The sequence below is a fragment of the Budorcas taxicolor genome, chromosome 6, assembly GCF_023091745.1.
Source record: "Budorcas taxicolor isolate Tak-1 chromosome 6, Takin1.1, whole genome shotgun sequence".
NCBI lineage: Eukaryota > Metazoa > Chordata > Mammalia > Artiodactyla > Bovidae > Budorcas > Budorcas taxicolor.
In genome coordinates, this window is record NC_068915.1 from 46,762,861 (window position 1) to 46,784,385 (window position 21,525).

At 37.1% G+C, this 21,525-nt stretch overlaps 1 protein-coding gene and 1 non-coding gene across 2 annotated transcripts in view; one reads left to right on the forward strand and one right to left on the reverse strand.

The window, feature by feature from the left end:
- The window catches only part of STIM2 (stromal interaction molecule 2), a 178,496-nt gene that overhangs the window by 57,924 nt on the left and 99,047 nt on the right, over positions 1-21,525 (forward strand). Inside the window, exon 2 of the mRNA XM_052641997.1 lies at positions 12,477-12,607. Coding sequence (XP_052497957.1) covers positions 12,477-12,607 — 131 coding nt within the window. The remainder of the gene's footprint in view (positions 1-12,476; positions 12,608-21,525) is intronic.
- On the reverse strand, positions 9,410-9,492 carry TRNAL-UAA (transfer RNA leucine (anticodon UAA)). The gene has a single exon. It is a non-coding gene; the product is annotated as a tRNA-Leu (tRNA).

Genomic DNA, 21,525 nt, shown 5'->3' on the forward strand with positions numbered 1-21,525 from the left:
GTATCTGTATCTGGTCTTAAGTTTTGGTCTTTAATCCATTTGGAGTATACTTTTGTATATGGATTGGTGAATGTTCTGATTACTTTCTTTTAGATATAGCTGTCTAGTTTTGCTAGTATCACTTATTTGAGAGACTGTCTTCTCCATGGTATATTCTTGCTTCTTTTGTTGGAGATGAATTGACCATAAGTGTGTGGGTTTATTTCTGGACTCTCTGTTGTGTTTCATTGATCTGTATGTGTTTTTGTTCCAGTACCATATACTGTTTTGACTACTGTAGCTTTGTATTATAGTCTGAAGTCAGGAAACTTGACTTTTCCAGATCTGTTCTTTCTCAGATTTTTTTGGTTGGAGTGTATTTTAACAGAAAGGGAGGAGAGAAATTAGAGATGGTAAATCAACAGTGTTTTCAAGGAGATTTTCTGAAAGAGGAGTAGTGAAGTGAAATTAAAAGTATTTTGCCTTTTTTTTTGTTTAAGAATGAGAGTAAAGGATGTTTATATTCTGATGCTAGTGATCTGCTGAGAACAAAATGTTAAAATGTTAAGGATGAATACTTGGAGTAGTGCTATTGAGGAGTTCAGTGGGGTGAGATTTAGTTCACAAGGGTAGAGATTAACATTATATAGAAAGTTGGATAATTCATCTGTGTCAGTAGGTCAGAGGCACAGTATGAGGAGCAGACACTGGGAGGTTGATTGGTCATGAGAGTTTATGGAAAAACTCTTTTAATTGCTTCATTAAAAAGTTATTTTTTAGTGAAGCATGAGAAGCAGAGTCATCGCCATGAATAAGGATGAGGATAAGACATTAAGGGTTGAGGATCAGGAAGGTGTGAAATAGACTGGGAGAGTGAACAGACCAGATAGTTACAGTATGGTTACCTGGCAACATTAGGGTGCCATTGAAGTCTGTGGTTACGAATTCCAGGCATCATGATCAGCCTTGTTCAGATGCATGGGTATAGAGGTACAGTAGGTGGAGAGTTAGATTTTTATCAAGGTTGTGGCCTGGCTGACCAAGTGAGATAACAGAGAAGGAGGTGAGAGTGTTTACAGAGGGGTGGTTATATATAGTGGGTGGCCATGGATTTAGCTATAACAGGAGGCGAGAGAAGACATTAAAGATGAGGGACAGTAATCCATGCAAGAGATGGTGACCCTGAGTAGGGCAGAGTCTACATAATGTGTCAGAGGGAGAACCAGCAGGTTTCTTGAGGTCAGATGTGATGTATATGAGTGTTGTCAAGAATGACTTCAGAGTTTTCGACCCTTAGCACTTGTAAGAGTGAAGTTGCTGTCTGCTAAAGTGCTCAGTTTGTTATCACATTTGGTGGTTTGGTCATACTTTGTTGATGTGATTGTTCCATATAAAAGAGAAAGTTTTCTGGTGTAATTAAAAGTTAGGCAAATACAAATATAAGCCAGCCTAACCCATGACCACTCATTAACTTTCTGTATTGATTCACTCATTCAGTATGTACTTACTGAGTGCTTGTTATGTTTCAGGTGATGAGAATATTGCACGAATATTCAGACTGAGAAGTCTTTTTCTTCTGACAGATTGTGGGATATAGGAAAAAATTAAGTTCTTTGGATTTGGACAGATCTAGGTTGAATTTCAGCAAAATGATTAAAACTTTTGACCCAGGAGTAAATTATTTTACATGTGAGAGACTTGGCTAATTCATCATGAGAAGCTCTAGTATGTTTCCAACTTGGTAGGGTTGTTTAGAGAAGTAGAATTAGCCAAGCAAAACAACTGGCAGTAAGTTATCCAACAAACTTTCTATTCCTTCTTTATCTTCTCTTTTTATATTTTAGGGTGTATTTGGTTTTGGGATCAGGCAAAAGATATTCAGAGTTAAGTCTAATTAAAAACTAATGTTTTTGCTGTCTGTTAAGGTAATAGCAGTATAGTAGGAAGAGTACACTTAGATTGCAAGAGCCTTGGCATTGAATTCCTGCTGTGCTGTTTACTTTCAATGGGCACTTTACCTTTCTGGATAATAAAAGCTATCTAGTGAGTGTTGTTTGTGGACTTCCAAGTATGTGCCAACACTGTGTTAGGTATATTATACATAGATATCTCATTTAATCCTAACAACAACCTTGTAAATATACTGTTATTCCCATTTTATAGATGAAGTAGTTAAGGCAAAGAAGTTAAATAACTTTCCTGAGGTTGTATAATAAGTGGCAGAATGAGAATGAATTGAAAGTTCTTTTTTCCCCTATAGAATGCTCAACCTTTCTCATCAGTAAAATTGGGATACTGTTTTTATTTTCTTATTGTTGTTGGTTTCTTGTGCTGAGAAAGAAGTGAAACAATGTCATGCTCTTAGATCAGTGCCTGGCAGTACCAGTAATGTTCTTTATTTCCCAAAGTGTTAATGTAGGTAGAATGGTTTTAATAGTCTTTGTTTTCTACTTGTTTTGCTCATAGCTTTTTAAAAAATTGTAAAATATATATAACATCAAATTTATCACTTTAAGCATTTTAAGAATATGAATTAGTGGCATAAAGTACATGCACAATGTTCTGGTTGTAATTTTGAATTACCATTTTCTTCCCTCCAAACGAAAATAAGCAAGCTATTCCATTGCTCTGTGCACATAATATTGCTAATCATCATTAGTGTTCATAGCATCCTGGGAAACCAGGAGTCAGTAAAGAAGTGTATACGTGCACCTGTTTACTTCTGCTTTTTCCACCTAGTCAGCAGTATTTTCCTGCATATGACAGATACAACAATGTCATGCACAGATATAGTGCTTTCTATGAGGTTATAATATAAAATACAATTGGAAGAATTAGGCATCTGTCAGTGAATCTAGAGATAAATACACCTGCATAAATAGTTCTGTTCATTTATTAATATTTATTAGTATTAATATTTAAAAAGTTGATTATTAAAATCAAAGGAACATATTGGTTAACCATGAATATAAGTGTAGATATTTTTGGGTTGAGGAATGTTTGGTAAATGAATTGCATATTGAGAGTTTTGAGGCAGAGGGGATTACCTTCTGTCTCCTACCTTTGAGAAGATTAGCAGGAACTTCTTGAGGTGACAAGGACAGCATGTTTTGTGTGGGTGGGGGAATAAGTGGGAGTGAAATAATCAGAGATGGTAAGTTGAAAGATGTCCCTGGAAAGTGAAAAGGGACCTAAGTAACTGAGTTTGTATCCAATAGTCTGTTTAAAACATTTGGAAGGTATTTTTGGATTTAGCAGTTTTTAAGGGAAATTTTTAGCTAACAGATTGGGGAAAGTTTTTTCTCTTTACAAGAGTCAGACTACTTCTTTGTCAGCAAAGTCAGTCATTCAGAGCTCCAGTCATCAGTCAGAAGAGATTTCAAAGAACAGGCCCTTTATTTTCTGTTCAGTATAACACTTAAGCCATAATTTGATAATATCAGTGGATATTTCTCAAAAAAAAAAAATTAATCCTCCTATATGGCAGGTTTTTGTGATATGCTTGACACTGGGAAAATAAGGGAAAATAGACTCTTCCTTAAAGAGGATATCAAAAAAGAAAGAAGGCATTATTCACTTTCTTTTTGAATTTGAATCAGATTGTTGGTTTTTTGGAAAATGACACCGAATGGTAACCTCTGAAGATTTTAGAGAAAATATCTCAAAATACTCTGATTGAAGTATTTGATTTGATAAGTGGCTTGAACCATTAATGAAAGTACTAAGTATGAACAATATTTGTTTAAAATTTTTCTCTCAGTGGTAATAATTAAGAAAATCCTAATCATGAGACTCATAAATAGTCGCCAGTGTGGTAAGTCAAGTTCTTGGCAATATATGATGTTACACATTGTTAATGGGCTTCAGTCATTGGTTTGTGATTAAAAGTCAGCTGGCTCTCCTTCTTAGTTGTTATGAAATTGCGGACCTTCAAGGTTTTGTAGGAGGGAAACTAGCTTTAAAGACTGGATTTGCTTTTTCAGGTTCATTTATTTCTCAAGTTCTTATTTTTCTTACATTTCTGAACTGTATCCCTACCTGTATCAGTTGACTGGGACAAAAAAATAAAGAATATGGCATAAATATTGGTCTCTAGTAAAGGCTTAATGCAGTCACTTTTGATGCATTTTGTAACTATGTTGTTTGGTTACACTCAGCCAAATAGAAGTGTACGTTTGTTTTACCTAGACTTGTAGTTCAGAAGTGTCGGTCATAGTTGCCTCCCTTCTCTGACTGCATTTCACGTGTCACTTCAGTCTGACCTTTTCCATCTGACCTACTGCTGGGATTGTGGTTTATGTTCTGTTACTTCCTGCCTGCAGTTGGAATAGGCTTTCAGTGGGGACAAGCATGTTAACTGAGACTGTAGTTTTCCTCTGTAGATTAAAATGAAACTGACTATGTAGAAAAGCATTTTTTTAAACTTGAAAGCACTACACAAAATATAAATTGTGACTTATCTGTGTCATAGTTACCAACAAGTCACAGTTCAGCTCAGTCGCTCAGTCCTGTCCGACTCTTTGTGACCCTGTGGACTGTGGTACTCTCTGTGCATCGCCGGAGTTTACTCAAACTCCTGTCCATTGAGTTGGTGATGCCATCCAGCTGCCTCATCCTCTGTAGTCCCCTTCTCCTCCCACCTTCAATCTTTCCCAGCTACTTAAAACTTTATCAGTAGTTTCTTGAATAATCTGTTTTTTAAACATTTATTTTAATTCTCGGTTCCTTGTCATTCACTGACTCATAGCCCCAGGCCACCAGATTCACATCCTCCTGCTTCTCCGCTTGCTAGTGTTTCCTTCCTCCTCCTAGGGAGGAGTGTTGTCTAGCAGAGGACAGTTGCTTGTAACGTGGGACTGACCTCCCCGCCCCACTCTTGTGAAGGCCAGGGGCAGCATCTGGGGAGAGGTGAACAGGGAGGAACACTGAGTAATACTCTCTGCTGAGAGCCAGTCTGCCAGCAGACTGCTCTTTGTGGGTCCCAGATCTTATCTTACTTCCTCTTTGGGTTTGCTGTTTTCTCTTTTTTTAAAACCCTGCTTATTAAAATGCAATTTCTTTTGCATAATACTACCAAAAATGCAATTGCTTGCATATAAAAATCAGTCAGGCATAATTATTTATTAGGAGTGCTGATCCCCTGGAGGAAGGCATGGCAAGCTACTCCAGTATTCTTGCTTGAAGAATTCCATGGACAGAGGAGTCTGGTGGGCTACAGTCCATAGGATCACAAAGAGTCAGACACAACTGAAGCAACTGAGCATGCACGCACTGTATAATAATAATATATATATATATCGTAACATATATAATAATAGTAATGTATAGCAATCAATAAAATAGGCTTCTCTGGTGGCTCAGTGGTAAGGAGTTTGCCTGCCAGTGCAGGGGATGTGGGTTTGATCCCTAAGTTGCGAAGATCCCCTGGAGAAGGAAACGGCAACCCTCTCCAGATTTCTTGCCTGGGAGATCCATGGACAGAGGAGCCTGGTGGGCTACAATCCATGGGGTCTCAAAGAGTTGGACATGACTGGGTGACTAAAACAACAATCAGTAAAAACAAGCTTAGGCCTTGCCTTCATGAAATTTTATCTTTACTGCTCGAGTTTTAGAGCCTTGAATCTTAAATATTTTAAAGTTCTCCTTCCATTAATTTTTTTATAATGTGTTATATATTTTGTTTGTATATTAAGTATTTATACAGCTGTCTTTGACAGTGGATAGATAAGAATTCATACTTCAGGCTCTTGGAAGCTACTGAATAGTTTTCATGAGAGGAGTAATATTAATAAATTTCAACTAACTGCTTAGACTAACGTCAGTGTCGTAAAGAGGTAAGGGATTTTTATTGTCAGTTTCTGCATCTTAGTTTTCTAATCAGCCAAGTAACTTTGTGAAAAGTTTTTCTCTTCCAAACATTTGTATTGGAAACCAGTTAGGTAAGTAATTCAGTGAACACATTTTTTGAGTGTTTACTATGTGCCAGGCCCTGTTCTAGGCACTCAAGGGAGAGCAGTGCCTAAAATCTCATGATTGCATTATAGTGGAGGAGTTGACAGTAAGAAAATAAATACATAATATATGCACTGTGACTAAGTGCTGTGAAGAAAAACATAGCAAATAGAAAAGGCGAGGACTATTTTAGATGAGGAAAGATGACCTCTTAGGAGAAACATTTGTGCTGGAATGAAAAGAGTTACCAGCAATGAGTGTACTTGGGAAAAAGAGCTTTGCAGGTTGGGGAAACTGCAAATAGCGGGTTTCAGTTAGTAATCTATTAGTATTTTTTCCCCTTTTTGGCACTTTATAGTAATCTGTAGATCCCTCCATAATCTGGCCTTCATTGATACTGTCAGTTTTGTCTCTTAATTATCTTGTCAAGTGGTAATAATAGTGCCTATTTTATAGACAAAGTGAAATGTATAATATATAACATATAGATTTATGTGATGTGTAATAGACACTCCATAATTGATAGCTGTTGTCATCATTAGTTTGTTAGTGTAACTATTAGCAGCTTATGTTCTTGCCTATTGATGTCTTCCTAGAGAACACTTGCTCAGCTTTCAAGATTCAGTGTGAATATCATTTTCTTCTCAAATCTGTTTCTTGCTGAGCAGGCCTACTCTCTCTAAGTTTTGCTGCCATTATATATTCATTACGTGTCTGTCATTGCATTTGCCATGTTTAACTTTGTTTTTACCCTTTATGTCTCTGGCTTCTAACCTGAAGCCTGGCATTTATATATTTTTCCAGGTAAATAACTTAAATTCAGAAGTTTATTTGGCTTCTGATATTTATATATGTTTAAGCTTTCAGTTCTTCCCTGGTGGCTCAAACGGTAAAGAATCTACCTGCAATGTGAGAGACCTGGGTTCGATCCCTGGGTCAGACATATCCTCTGGAGAATGGAATGGCAACCAACTCCAGTGTTCTTGCCTGGAGAGTTCTATGGACAGGGGAGCCTGGCAGGCCACACAGTCCATGGGATAGCAGAGTCAGACATGACTGACCTGTGCTTCTTCCAGCCCAGCATTTGTCATGATATACTCTACATATAAGTTAAATAAGCAGGGTGGACAATATACAGCCTGACGTACTCCTTTTCCTATTTGGAACTAGTGTGTTGTTCCATGTCCAGTGCTAACTGTTGCTTCCTGACCTGCGTTCAGGTTTCTCAAGAGGCAGGTCAGGTGGTCTGGTATTCCCATCTCTTTCAGAATTTTCCACAAGCCTTTATTGTGATCCACAAGCCTTTACCTCACAGTCAAAGGCTTTGGCATAGTCAATTAAGCAGAAATAGATGTTTTTCTGGCACAGGTTATGGAGTTCAGAATTCGCAACTCATCTAAGTTAGAATTCAAAGGCCTTAAGACACTGTACCAAATGGAAACAGAATTTCATGTGGAAAAATGGATCACTCTTGCCATATCCTCAGCTCCTGTCTTTCCTTCTGCTGTTCCATCATGGCAAAACACCAAACCTTAGAGCAGTCTTCGTCACTTACCTTCCCATTCCTTGGGAGCATGGGCTGTTGAGTGCTGCCAGGATTCCGGCAGCACTTCCTGGTGATTGTGCCTCCCAGTCTTGTCTCCATTTGTCTTCCACTGTCACCAGATTGATCTCTCTCTATGAAGCTGATTTTGTTGGTCTTCTCCTTGAAATCCCTAGTGGGCTTCTCATAGTTTTCAGGGTAAAAAATCCAAATTCCTTAGTATGGAAAAACTACTTTTAGAGTTTTTATCCCTTCTTCAGTCAGTTCAGTTGCTCAGTCGTGTCCGACTCTTTGCGACCCCATGAATTGCAGCACGCCAGGCCTCCCTGTCCATCACCAACTCCCAGAGTTCACTCAGACTCACATCCATCGAGTCATTGATGCCATCCAGCCATCTCATCCATCCCCTTCTCCTCCTGCCCCCAATCCCTCCCAGCATCAGAGTCTTTTCCAATGAGTCAGCTCTTCGCATGAGGTGGCCAAAGTACTGGAGTTTCAGCTTTGGCATCATTCCTTCCAAAGAAATCCCAGGGCTGATCTCCTTCAGAATGGACTGGTTGGATCTCCTTGCAGTCCAAGGGACTCTCAAGAGTCTTCTCCAACACCACAGTTCAAAAGCATCGATTCTTTGGTGCTCAGCCTTCTTCACAGTCCAACTCTCACATCCATACATGACCACTGGAAAAACCATAGCTTTGACTAGACGGACCTTAGTCAGCAAAGTAATGTCTCTGCTTTTGAATATACTATCTAGGTTGGTCATAACTTTCCTTCCAAGGAGTAAGCATCTTTTAATTTCATGGCTGCAGTCACCATCTGCAGTGATTTTGGAGCCCCCAAAAATAAAGTCTGACACTGTTTCCACTGTTTCCCCATCTATTTCCCATGAAGTGATGGGACCGGATGCCATGATCTTCATTTTCTGAATGTTGAGCTTGAAGCCAACTTTTTCACTCTCCACTTTCACTTTTGTCAAGAGGTTTTTTAGTTCCTCTTCACTTTGTGCCATAAGGGTGGTGTCATTTGCATATCTGAGGTGATTGATATTTCTCCCGGCAATCTTGACTCCAGTTTGTGTTTCTTCCAGCCCAGCGTTTCTCATGATGTACTCACATTTAAGTTAAATAATCAGGGTGACGATATACAGCCTTGATGTACTCCTTTTCCTATTTGAAACCAGTCTGTTGTTTTTGATCTCTTGTTTATTGATTCTTTTCCTCTGAATGTAATTTGTGCCAGCCAGTTGCATTTCTCTGAGTGTTTCGTGTTCTTTTCATGCCACTGAATGTATGATGCATGCCTTCCTCTCCTTCCCAAGGTCATCAGTACAGTTCTTTAAAACTGCCCATGTTTACCTCTAGAAAAGTTCCGCCTCTTCTTTCCCTGTCTGGATTAGGTGCTGTCCTTCCATGCTCTCACAGCACTCCACAATTAATGTTCTCAGTGCCAACAGCATGCCCTTTCCCTCTCTAGCCTGTGGGCTTTTTCAAGTACAGGATACTCTTATTATCTCTTTAATTTCTAATGCTGACCAGTGGTTTGCACAGTATAGAAGACTAGAACTTTGTGATTTAGTTAATGTATGAAGTAGCAGAATTTACAGAGGTCCAGAATGTGTCCAGCTAAGTTGTGGGTATTACGAGCATGTGAGAAATGGAAGAACATGCCCCCTGCCCTTTTCATAAGCTTAGTCATATGGCCAAAATCACTTTAAGCAATTAGAGGTTAAAGTGAAAGTCGCTCAGTTGTGTCCGACTCTTTGTGACACCATTGACTGTACAGTCCATGGAATTCTCCAGGTCAGAATACTGGAGTGTGTAGCCTTTCCCTTCTCCAGGGGATCTTCCCAACTCAGGGATCAAACCCATGTCTCTCGCATTGCAGGCAGATTCTTTACCAGGTGAGCCACACGGGAAGCCAAAGCAGGACTTGTTGTACCAGAAGTGGGGTTCGAACCCATGAAGATATAAATCCATTGGCTCTTAAGTCCAATGCCTTAACCACTCAGCCATTCTGGTACAACATTAAAGAATGATTTGAGAATAAAGATATAGTTGAGAATTTCAAATTCCTTGGCATTTCATTATCGGCTCTTTGTTCTGTTTTTCCTTAATATTTACCACTCCTAACATGCTATTCTGGAGAAGGCACTGGCAACCAAATTCAGTACTCTTGCTTGGAAAATCCCATGGACGGAGGAGCCTGGTAGGCTGCAGTCCCTGGGGTCGCTGAGTCGGACACGACTAAGCGACTTCACTTTTCACTTTCATGCATTGGAGAAGGAAACGGCAACTCACTCCAGTGATCTTGCCTGGAGAATCCCAGGGACGGGGGAGCCTGGTGGGCTGCCGTCTATGGGGTTGTACAGCGTCGGTCACGACTGACGCAGCTTAGCAGCAGCAGCAGCAGCAACATGCTATTCATTTTGCTTGTTTATTTTGTTGTGCTCATCTCCTCCACTAGAATGTAAATTTCATGAGAAATTTTTCTATTGTTCACTGCTATTTTCAATGCCTGACACATGGTAGTGCTCAGTAGGTATTTTTTGAATGGATTGAATGGCGTTCAGAGAAAGAAGTACTCAGAAGTTGGTTTTTATAAAATACGTCATGAAGAAGTTACATTTAGACGTAGATTCTGAAAGATAGTATTTTATTAATTTAAGTTAAAAAAATACAATTTTGTTTACATACGAGTTTTTTTCCAGATTGTAGGACTTCCTCCTTTTCTCTGCTTTTTAACATTTTTACTGTCCTCACTGTTGACTTTGCTTAGTTTTAACAACAAAGCCTATTTAATCAGAGTGAGTGATGCTGACCCTTTGTTTATGTGCTAGTTATAATAAACTTTCACTTCATATGCTTATTTGCAAAATAAAATATGTATAAAAATATGTCTGTGAGAGGCAATAACACATTGTACACATAATCTTCTTTATGCCATATGTTGTTGTGATACCTGAGAGCTTATATTTTATTTTGCATCCATTCAGGAAAAGTTGTGGGCATCTCAGGGTTCTGAATGTTTTGTGAATTAGGGATTATACTTGACCATTATTTTTATAAGTTCTTAGATTTTTAGCAAATGTTAATCAGAGTTTTAAATATTTACACATTTATGTCACATAACTTATAATTTCATTTTTTAATTTTTATAGGCTTTTCTGTTTCCTTCCCTTTCAAGACTGAAGGAATGAAAATAAGTTTTGATTTAAAACTATTAAAAATGAATGTTAAATTGCCAAAATGGTCTGTAAGTAGAACATGTAGGTAATGAGGCTTAAATTGTTTTGTTTTGTTTTTAAAGGAAGTTATTAGTTGATCTCCACAACTGACTTCTTTTCTTATTTTTTTCCCCTCAGTGCAGAATTAGATACTCTTAGGTGGGCTGCCGTCTGTGGGGTCGCACAGAGTTGGACACGACTGAAGCGACTTAGCAGCAGCAGCAGGTCATTATAACTGCAGTAGAGCTTAGTAAATATCTAGTCTGCTTGCTTTATTTTGGAGGAGATGTAACTAAGACACAAGGACAAGTGATTTGTGCACAGTCAGTTAGTTTGTAGTAAGACCAGATGATAAACTAGGTTTTAAACTATTGTTATAGCCATTTTACACTGTTGCTGTTGTTCAGTCACCAAGTCATGCCTGACTTTCTGCAAGCTCATGGACTGCAGCACACCAGGCTCTCCTTTCCTTCACTGTCTCCCAGAGTTTGCTCGGATTCATGTCCATTGAGTTAGTGATGCTGTCTAACCATCTTATCTTCTGCCACCCCTTTCTCCTTTTGCCTTGAATCTTTCCCATCTTCTGGGTCTTTTCCGGTGAGTCAGCTCTTCACATAAAGTGGCCAGTATTGGAGCTTCAGTTTCAGCAAGAGTCCTTCCAGTGCATATTCAGGGTTGATTTCTTTTAGGAGTGACTGGTTTGATCTCCCTGCAGTCCAAGAGATTCTCAGGAGTCTTCTCCAGCACCATAGTTCAAAAGCATCAGTTCTTTGGTTCTCAGCCTTCTTTATGGTCTAACTCTCACATCCTTTCATGACTACTGGAAACCACAGCTTTGATTTTAAACTTTAAGACCACACTATTTGTGGAAATACATGTGAATTTGATGATATTTTAAAAGGATGTTATTTTACTACTTTAGTGACTTGGTATAAATCAGTTCTTGGAATTTGTCAATCTACCAGTCAGCCATATTGAGTATGAGTGAAGTTTTGACAGTACTTTTCCATTTTGGTGTATAGGCTGTTTACTATTTGAGGTCAGCAAGAGGTAGTTTTTATTAATCTCATTTTAAGTCATGAAAAATGACTTATTCTCTCTAAATTGTTATTTTTTGACAATCTACATGTGAGGATTCACTTATTTCCATACAAAATTATTTAGGCAGTAAATGTATGTTAAGAAAAATATGAAGAACAAGGTTTTTAAAAATTTAGTTTTTCCTTGTTGAATCTAAGAAGTTACACATTTAGAGAATCATATGATGGATTCTTAGAATCTGTTAGAAAAATAATAAAGACATTTCTAAGGATCATGTCAATGTTCTACATTTCTTTTTCTTGTATTCTTTGTGATATTGCCCTAAGGACTTACATTTTAAACTGGACTATATAGAAAAACCTCTTGTGCTCTGTGATTTTTTTTTTTTTTTTTAGTTTTTAAGGAGGGAGTTTATCTGTTTTTTTTTGGGGGGGGGGTTAATTTACAAATCATGAGTTGGATAAGAAGATGATTGAAGATGTGGAAGAATGTGGACAATTTGAATTTAGTATTGGTTGTAGTTTGATATCAATTAAGTTGGATTATTTATTTTTAGTCAGTATGTTCATATACTATACTTTTGATGTAAAGAATACCTTACTAGATAGAATTCTTAAAGCATCTTAGTTTGACTTAGTCTGAAATTTAATTTGTTGGTTTTCTTTGAAATTCAACTCTCTTGACTATAGCCTGTGTTTTGGGGTGGCAGGTTAGTAATTGCCCTCTGTTTTATTTCAGATCCATGCATGTCACTGAGTCCACCATGCTTCACAGAAGAAGATAGATTTAGTCTGGAAGCTCTTCAAACAATACATAAACAAATGGATGATGACAAAGATGGTGGAATTGAAGTAGATGAAAGTGATGAAGTAGGTGGAGACCCTTTTTCACTGATATTCTCTTGTAACAGTGTGACCAAGTTTATAGTCTTGAATTTTCCCATTATTCCTTATATGACTCAACTCCATTTTCCTAGTCTTTAGTTTTTTTTTTTTTTATGTTTTAATTTTACTCTTTGTATTTAGCATGATTTTTTTCTTTTTTTCATGCATATATGTCTTCCCAGTTTTATAAGAATCCTTGGCTTCATGTATTTGCGTTTCTCAAACATATATTCTGTTCTGTGTCACCTATTTCTATTGTATAAACCACCACCACATTTCGTCATCTAAAACAACAACAATTTGTTATTTGTCCTGGTTCTCTGGGTTGATCGGGCTTTGCTGGGTATATTTTGTGTTCCCACAGTTATGGCCCAGGATCACGGTGGCAGTTGTATTCAGTTGTGATCTCTTTTGGGCTGAAATATCTCAAATGACTTCTTCCCCTTCAGTCTCTCCATTTGGCAATTACTAACCTGTCATCATTCAGGGGGCTAGCTCAAACTTCCTCATAACATGACAAGTGGCCTTCCAGGTGGCAGTGTTCCAAGAAAACAAGTTCCCATGTGAAAGTGCTTATCATACCCCTGCTTGCCAATACCTGTTAATATCAAATTTTAAAACAAGTTAATTGGCTGAATTCAGAGTGTGTGTGGGATAGGATTATATGAAAATATGAATGCCAGTATATGTGGTTTATTGCGGGTCACCGGTGTCATAGTTGCCTGTAACCACTGTACAAATAAATAATGCTTTTTTTTAAAGGATTCTCACCTTACCCCTGGTCTGGTGTCCCTTTTAGTTTTCTTTGTAGAAATTGTTTTCTTTATTTGATTATGGTCTCATTCTTACCAAATTTCCTGGTCATCTTTTAGGTTTGTTCAACCTTTTTGTTGTGTCTGTCACTGTTGACACTGTTTCTCTTTTAGTTTATATAATACTAAATTACATTTTTTTTCTACATTATTATTTTATGTTGTATAACAGTGACATCTTTTCATCACACTGTTGTCTAATCACATTGTTATGTAACAGTAGCATTCTCTAAAAATCCAGTTTTGACCTGCTGTATCCCTGGTGCTTAAATGGTAAAGAATATGGTCTTCCACCAGTACGGGAGACCTGGTTTCGATCCCTGGGTCAGGAAGATCCCCTGGAGAAGGAAATGGCAACCCACTCCAGTGTTCTTGCCTGGAGAATTCAATTCATAGAGGAGCCTGGAGGGCTACAGTCCATGGGATTACAAAGAGTTGGATACGACTGAGCGACTAACACTTTCAATACCTTCATAAAACATTTACCTTGAAACTCCTCATCTGTTTTTAGGTTACTCTTATTTCCTCCATCTCTAAGTCAGTCCAGATTCTGACCTACATGTATGGCTTTCTGCCTGATGTCTTTTGAGGACTCTTGTTTTCAGCTTAGTTTATCTAAAACAAAATCCCAGATCCTCGTTTGAAATCCTCAATGGCACTTGTGGACCTATTTCTCCTTTTTTTTAAGTCTTCTAAGTTAGGAGTTGGCAGACTTTAATGTAAAGGACCAGGTTAAGGGTTGAAATGTATCCCACTCCCTAAATATTTTGAAGTCCTAACCCAGAAACTCATAGTGTGACCTTATCTGGAAATGGGTTTGTTTCAGATGTAGTTATTTAATAGGAGCGTATAATGGAGTAGCATGGGTCCTTAGTCCCGTATGACTGGTGTCTTTGTAAGAGAAGAGAAAACCATGTGGAAAGGCACATGTGGGGGGAAGATTATCATGTGACAGTGGAGGCAGAGATTGGAGTTATGAAGTTACAAGTCAGGGAGTGACAAGAATTGCTGATGACCCCAGAAACCAAGAGAAAGGCATCAAACAGGTTGTCCCCTAGAGCCTTTGAGAGAGCATGGCCCTGCTAACACTTGATTTCAGATTTATAGCCTCCAGACCTGAGAAAGAATAAATTTCTGTCATTTTAAGCCATTCAGTTTATGGCACTTTTATTACAGCAGCCCTAGGAAACTAACATAGGCTAGCTAATAAATATTTCAGACGTTTGTGGGCCATATAATCTCTGCTGTATCTACTCATCACTCCCGTTGTAGTGCCAAGCAGCCACAGACAGTATATGGAGTAATGGTCATGGCTGTGTTTCAGTGAAACTTTGTACAAAAACAAGTATTGGGCTCTAGTGTGTCAACCCCTGCTATAAATGAAATTTTGTGTTTTTAGAATTAATTCCTCCTTCCTCTTTTCCACTCATCTGTTCTAGTTATTGTTCCATTTTAATCTAGGTATTTATTATTTTATGGGTAGATTATCACTTCTACATTTTTCTTTTCTAGTTCATCATGCATATCACTTTGAGAATGTTTTTCTCTAGCTTAGAAGTTTAACAGTGATTTGTTAGTACTTATTAGATCAGATATTAACTCTTGAGTCTTTTTTTTTTGACTGTCTCTGCATCAACTGATTTCTGCTTACTGAGCTAATAATCTCTTCTCATTGGGTTTAAATCATTGAGTTCAGTTCCAGTAATACCAAAACATGGCTTCAGTTCAAAATAGTCAAATTTATTTGTTCACTTTTAGAACTACAGATGACAGGATAGTCCTGTTTTACATTGTTCTCAACGCTGAGAGTCGGACACGACTGAGTGACTTCACTTTCACTTTTCACTTTCATGCACTGGAGAAGGAAATGGCAACCCACTCCAGTGTTCTTGCCTGGAGAATCCCACGGATGGGGGAGCCTGGTGGGCTGTCGTCTGTGGGGTCACACAGAGTCGGATATGACTGAAGCGACTTAGCAGCAGCAACAGGAACTTAAAAAGTATTTGAAGTATGTAAATATATTCTATTGGTCAAAAAGTAGAGTAAATGAAATGAAGTTGATGGGTTGTTTTACTTACTAGAATGTAACAAAGTAGTTGTCATTTATTAAGAGTCACTTTGTTATGCTGAGTAATTCTTTCTGTCAGCATCATCAACATTTTTTCTCTCTTCCACTACGAAGACACACAATATACACAACAAAATTAAGCTATAAAAGTACTTTTAGTTTTTTAGTAAAGCATTTAAAAGTAATGCTCTAGATTATTAGTGATAAATTGTTCATTCTAATCCTCTCAAGATTGTCTAAATGGTTTATTTAGTTGCCAGTATATTTACTTAGGATCTTGAAGATCAATATTCTAATGTTAAGTTTTATTTACTCCATAAATTATTACTATCCATATGAATTATGGAATAAATAGCATTTTATGTTCATATCTTTGATACTCTTTGTAAAGGAAATTATATTCTCTAGACTGAATAGATTTCCTGAAAATATTGTTGTACATTTTCTTAATCATTTACAGGATTAGTTTGATCAAACTGCGTGTCAGCTCAGAGTGTCTAGTGTTAAGTAGATGAGTGACCTGTTTAGTTTCATAATTCAGTCCATCAATTAAATTGGAAATAACTTTTAACACTAAACCTTGTACTGGGTTGAAAGGTTATAATTTTAAGTTATTACACTAATGGTGCTGTATTCCTCTGATTTTTGGTATTACTGAGGAACTAATAATTGTTTAACATTGTTTTAGGTTAAGAAATATATTAATTCAGAGGGATTATTTTGGGGAGAGTTAGAGGTGGGACTGGAAGAGCATATGTGGTTAATTTGGAAAGTTTTGGTATTAAAAAATGTTAAAAAAAAGATTAGTGTACACTTTCACTTTTTAAAACTAGAATAGTTTTAGATAGCTACATTTCAGAAGTTATAAATTAAGATTGGTTCAGTTTTAGCCTAAATAGGTTAGATTTTTAAATATTAAAATCTACATAATAAAATTAGTCTTGTTATTGATATATCAGGTTATAAATATTATTACTGGGATGTTTTCTGACACCAAGCAGTTTTTCAGTTTTCTAACACCCAACTGCATTTCCAGGAATTCAGTTCTGACACTCTCTACCTGGAGATAGTATCAGATCCTGAGTTAAAGGACTCAGTCCCATTATACCGCCCTTACTTCAGATGCCAGCCACAAATCTCTGGTTATGTTTATGAACTTTAGCCGACTGGCTTTGAATCTGAGATTCCCATGGCTCTTTCCTCAGATTTGAAAATTTGCTGAGTATGTATCTGAATAAAACGAGAACATGAATTCAAAACATACATGCACCACAGGTTCATAGCAGCATTATTTAAAGTTGCCAAGATATGGAAGCAACCTAAGCATCCACCAATAGATGAATGGGTATAGACGATATGGTATATAATAGAATATGACTTAGCCATAGAAAGAGTGAAATTTTGCCATTTGCAGCAACATGGATGGACTTTGAGGGTATTATGCTGTTAAGTGAAATAAGTGAGACAGAGAAAGACAAATACTGTACGATACCGCTGACATGTGAAATCTAAACATACAACAAATTAGTGAATAATACAAAAAAGAAACAGAGTCACAATATTGAGAGCAAACTGTGATTACCAGTGGGGAGAGGGAAGTGCTGGAAGGAGCAATATAGTGGGCATAGGGTATTAAGAGGTAAAATCTGTTAAGCTACAAGGATATATTGTACAACACAGGGAATATAGCCAATATTTTGTAATAACTATAAGTAGACTAGGGCCTTTAAAAATTGTTAGTCACTATTGTACACCTGTAAGTTAGATAATATTGTTCATCATTTGTACTTCAATAAAAAAAGAAAATTTGCTTCAATGGCTCACAGAACTCAGGAGAACACTTTACTAATGTTTACTGGTTTATTAAAAAGAATACAACTCTGGAACAGCCAAATGGAAGAGATGTACAGGACAGGGTTTGATAGAAGGGGCATGAAGCTTTCATGCCCTCTCTGGGCATGCCACCTTCCCAGCACCTCCCACACCATGATGTGTTCACTAGCTGTCTGAATCTCAGGAGTTTTTACAGAGCTCAGTTTTCCCAGAGGTCACGTGAGTGGTACTAAAATTTCCAATTCTCTAATCACTTGGTCTTTTTGGTGACCAGCTCCATCTTGAGGCTGCCTGGAGGCCTGACCCTTACTCATCTCATTAGGGTGAACTCAGGTGTGATCAAAGGAAAAAAGAACACTATCACTGAGGAAATTCCAAGAGTTTTAAGAGCTCTATGCCAGGAACCAGGGATGAAGAACAAATATATTTGTTATTCTATCACAATTATAAAAATATTTAAATATGGAAAAACAGCAGAAACTCATATTATTAAAAGTACATTCAATGGGAAAGATCTGTTCCAATAGTGTGTTATATATAGGCAGGTATTAAGTAAGCTTATGCAGATAATTGACAGCCTATTTGAATGTATTTGATTGCATAATAGTTTCTAGAATTACAAGTTATTTTAATCTTTTTACCTCATCATCAGATATTAAGTGCTCCAGTGTGTGAGGTGTTATCATTATCTCTGTGCCAAACAAAGTAAGCATGACTGTATAATTTATATTTCAGTGGAATTCTTATTCAGTCTTTTAAATTTTAATGAGATTCCAAATATTTTGTAATGAAAATAAAAACTATAAAACAAAGCTTACGTTTAAAGAACCTAGAATTCTATTGGTATAATACTTAACCTTTAATGTTTAAAAACAGAAGACGATATCTTTCTCTTTGTATTTTCTTTTAATATTAATATTTAAAAGCAAATATAGCATGCATCTCTGTTTTAATAGTACCCAAAAGAATCTAGAAATCCATTGTACAATATGGTAGCTACTAGTATGTTTGTGTATTGAGCACTTAAAATTCAAGTGTGTTATATGTGTAAAATGTGCTTCAAATTTGGAAGATTTATATAACTATAAAACATCTAAACTTTGAAATCTTGATTACCTGTTGGAAATGGTTATATTATGGACATACACACTGAGTTACATGAAATACAAAATTTGCTTTACTTGTTTCTTTTTACTTTTTAATGTGACTCCTAGGAAATTTTAACTCACAATTTATTTCTATTGAACAGGACTGATCTTGGAGACTATAATGTATTGCAAGTGTTAAGGAATAGGTGTTTAATTCTGAGTTTTTGGACCAGTTTGGTGTCTTCAGTTCATTACAGCTGTGTCTTGATTTGTATTTCTTCAGTGTCTCTTTTTTAAAGTGAATATTAATACTATCTTAGGTCTCCAGTAGGCATCATTAGGAAACCTTACTCAGAAATTTTAAAATACTTAATTTCTTGTGATTTTTTGAATCAAAGTATTGCTTTTAAAAGTATTTTGGATTAAAAACTTTTTACTGTAGTATAGTTTCTTTCCAATGCTGTGTGTGTTCTGCTGTACAGCAGAGTGCATCAGTTATGAGTGTACAGATATCCACTCTTGTTTTGATTTCCTTCCCGTTTAGGTCACCACAGATAATTGAATAGAGTTCTTTGTGCTACACAGTAGGTCTTCATCAGTTATTAGTTTACACGTGTATGTGTTAGTTGCTCAGTCGTGTCTGACTCTGCAACCCATGGACTATAGCCTGCCAGGCTCCTCTGTCCATGGAATTCTCCAGGCAAGAATACTGAAGTGGGTTGCCATTCCCTTCTCCAGGGGATCTTCCCGACCCAGGGTTTGAACCTGGGTCTCCTGCACTGTGGGCAGATTCTTTACCATCTGAGCTACTTGGGAAGCCTATTTTATACATAGTAGTACTCTTGCCTGGAAAATCCCGTGGACGGAGGAGCCTGGAAGGCTGCAGTCCATGGGGTCGCTGAGGGTCGGACACGACTGAGCGACTTCCCTTTCACTTTCACTTTCATGCAATGGAGAAGGAAATGGCAACCCACTCCAGTGTTCTTGCCTGGAGAATCCCAGGGACGGGGGAGCCTGGTGGGCTGCTGTCCATGGGGTCGCACAGAGTCGGAAATGACTGAAGTGACTTAGCAGCAGCAGCACTGTAATATATGGCGGTCCCTATCTCCCAGTTTGTCCCATCTCCCCCTTCCCTTCTGGTTAACTGTAAGTTTGTTTTCTACATCTGTGACTCTATTTCTCCTTTTTTTCATCTGTACCATTTTTCTATATTCCACATATAAACAATATTATACAATATTTGTTTTTCTGACTTCACTCTGTGTGACAGTCTCTAGGTCCATCCATGTCTCTGCAAATGGCAATATTTTCATTCCTTTTTATGGCCAAGTAATATTCCATTGTTATGTATGTACCACATCTTCGTTGCCCATTTCTCTGTTGATGGGCATTTAGTTGCTTCCATATGCTGGCTATTGTAAATAGCGCTGCAATGAACATCGGGGTGCATGTATCCTTTCCAATTATGGTTTTCTCCAGATATATGCCTACGAGTGTGATTGCAGGGTCATATGGTAGCTCTATGCAGCTTAGTATCAAAAAAAAACCTAATCAAAAATGGGCAGAAGACCTAAACAGACATTTCATCAAAGACATACAGATGACCAGCAAACACATGAAAAAATGCTCAACATCACTGGTTATTCCCGGAGAAGGGAATTCTTTAATTTTTAGAGAAATGCATATCAAAACTACAATGAGGTATCACTTCACACTGATCAGAGTGCCAGTTATTAAAAAATCTACAATAAATGCTGAAGGTGAGGAGAAAAAGGAACTCTCCTACACTGTTAGTGGGAATATAAATTGGTGCAGCCACTATGGAGAACAGTATGCAGGTTCCTTAAAAAAACCAGCAATGTTGCTTAAAAAAAAAAAAAGTTTAGAATAATAGTTACCATTTGAAAATGCTGATTGGAAGCTTAATTTTTTTCTCACATGCCCTTTGTTTTTGGTCATATGAGAAAGCATTTTCTCTTCTAGTTTATTTGTTTATTTGATATTGAGCTAATATTGGGTATCTGCTGTATGCCAGATACGCAAGTAGACCTTGGAATACATCAGGAACAAAACAGAAAAAATTATATAAATCTTCAAGCGCTTGCTAACATTCTAATGGGGCTTGTGGGAAGGCAGACTAAACAAACCAAGCAGGGAAAGGGGGATCAGACAGGTAGATAATGGATAGCTACAGCTGTAGCTTTAAATAGAATGTCATGGCAGAACTCATTAAGAAGATAGCACTTAAAGTGTATACTGTGTGCAGTGCTTGGACAAGAGAATAAATATCTGGCAATTTTCCAGAGCTGTTCTAAAACTGAAATTGGACGACTGGGGAGGTTTTAGATTAGAAACAGGATGTATGGCTTTTGCTCTCTAGGTCATTGTCTTCTGACTCAAGATCAAGGAGACTAGGTGTCAGTATATGCTGAATTTGTGACCTGCTTAGATTGACGTGTTGATTACAGTTAAGTTTGCATGTTCTGTTAATACTGAAGATATTTTGGACAGTGAAGGTACTTGATTAACAGGTAATTTAAATGAAATTATTGAATGGTTTTGTGGCCCTGAGCTCAGTAGTAGCAGGCAGTGAGAATTGACATTATTATTGCCTACTAAGTGGCTGGAAATTTTATTAAATTTCTAGTGTATATGAACTTTGTTTTCTGTTTTTACTTTTCCTCCTTTTATATTAAAAAATTTTTTTTCCCTTTTTCTGCTTTCTCTTCCTTATTCTTCCTTTCATTCATGTCATTTTGAATAGTTTCAGTTTTTGTTCTTAATCAGTTTGTTTTATATGTATATGAATATAAATTATATATATATAAATTTATATATACATATAAATTTCTGTGAAAAATCTGATTGTACCTTGTATTTCAGTTTTTCTTAGCTATTCTACCTGAAAAACATCTTTGTCATCATTTATATGTACCCCTTTCAGAAGACTTAGTTTTAACCACACAGGTATATCTGTCTGAAACAAGGAGAGTCACCTAAGAAAACAGGCAAAAGTAGGGTCAGAAAAAAATTGTAGATAATACATTTTAAAAAAGGATCACTGAGTTTTGAATTTCATGGAGTACTGTTTCTAAAGGAATG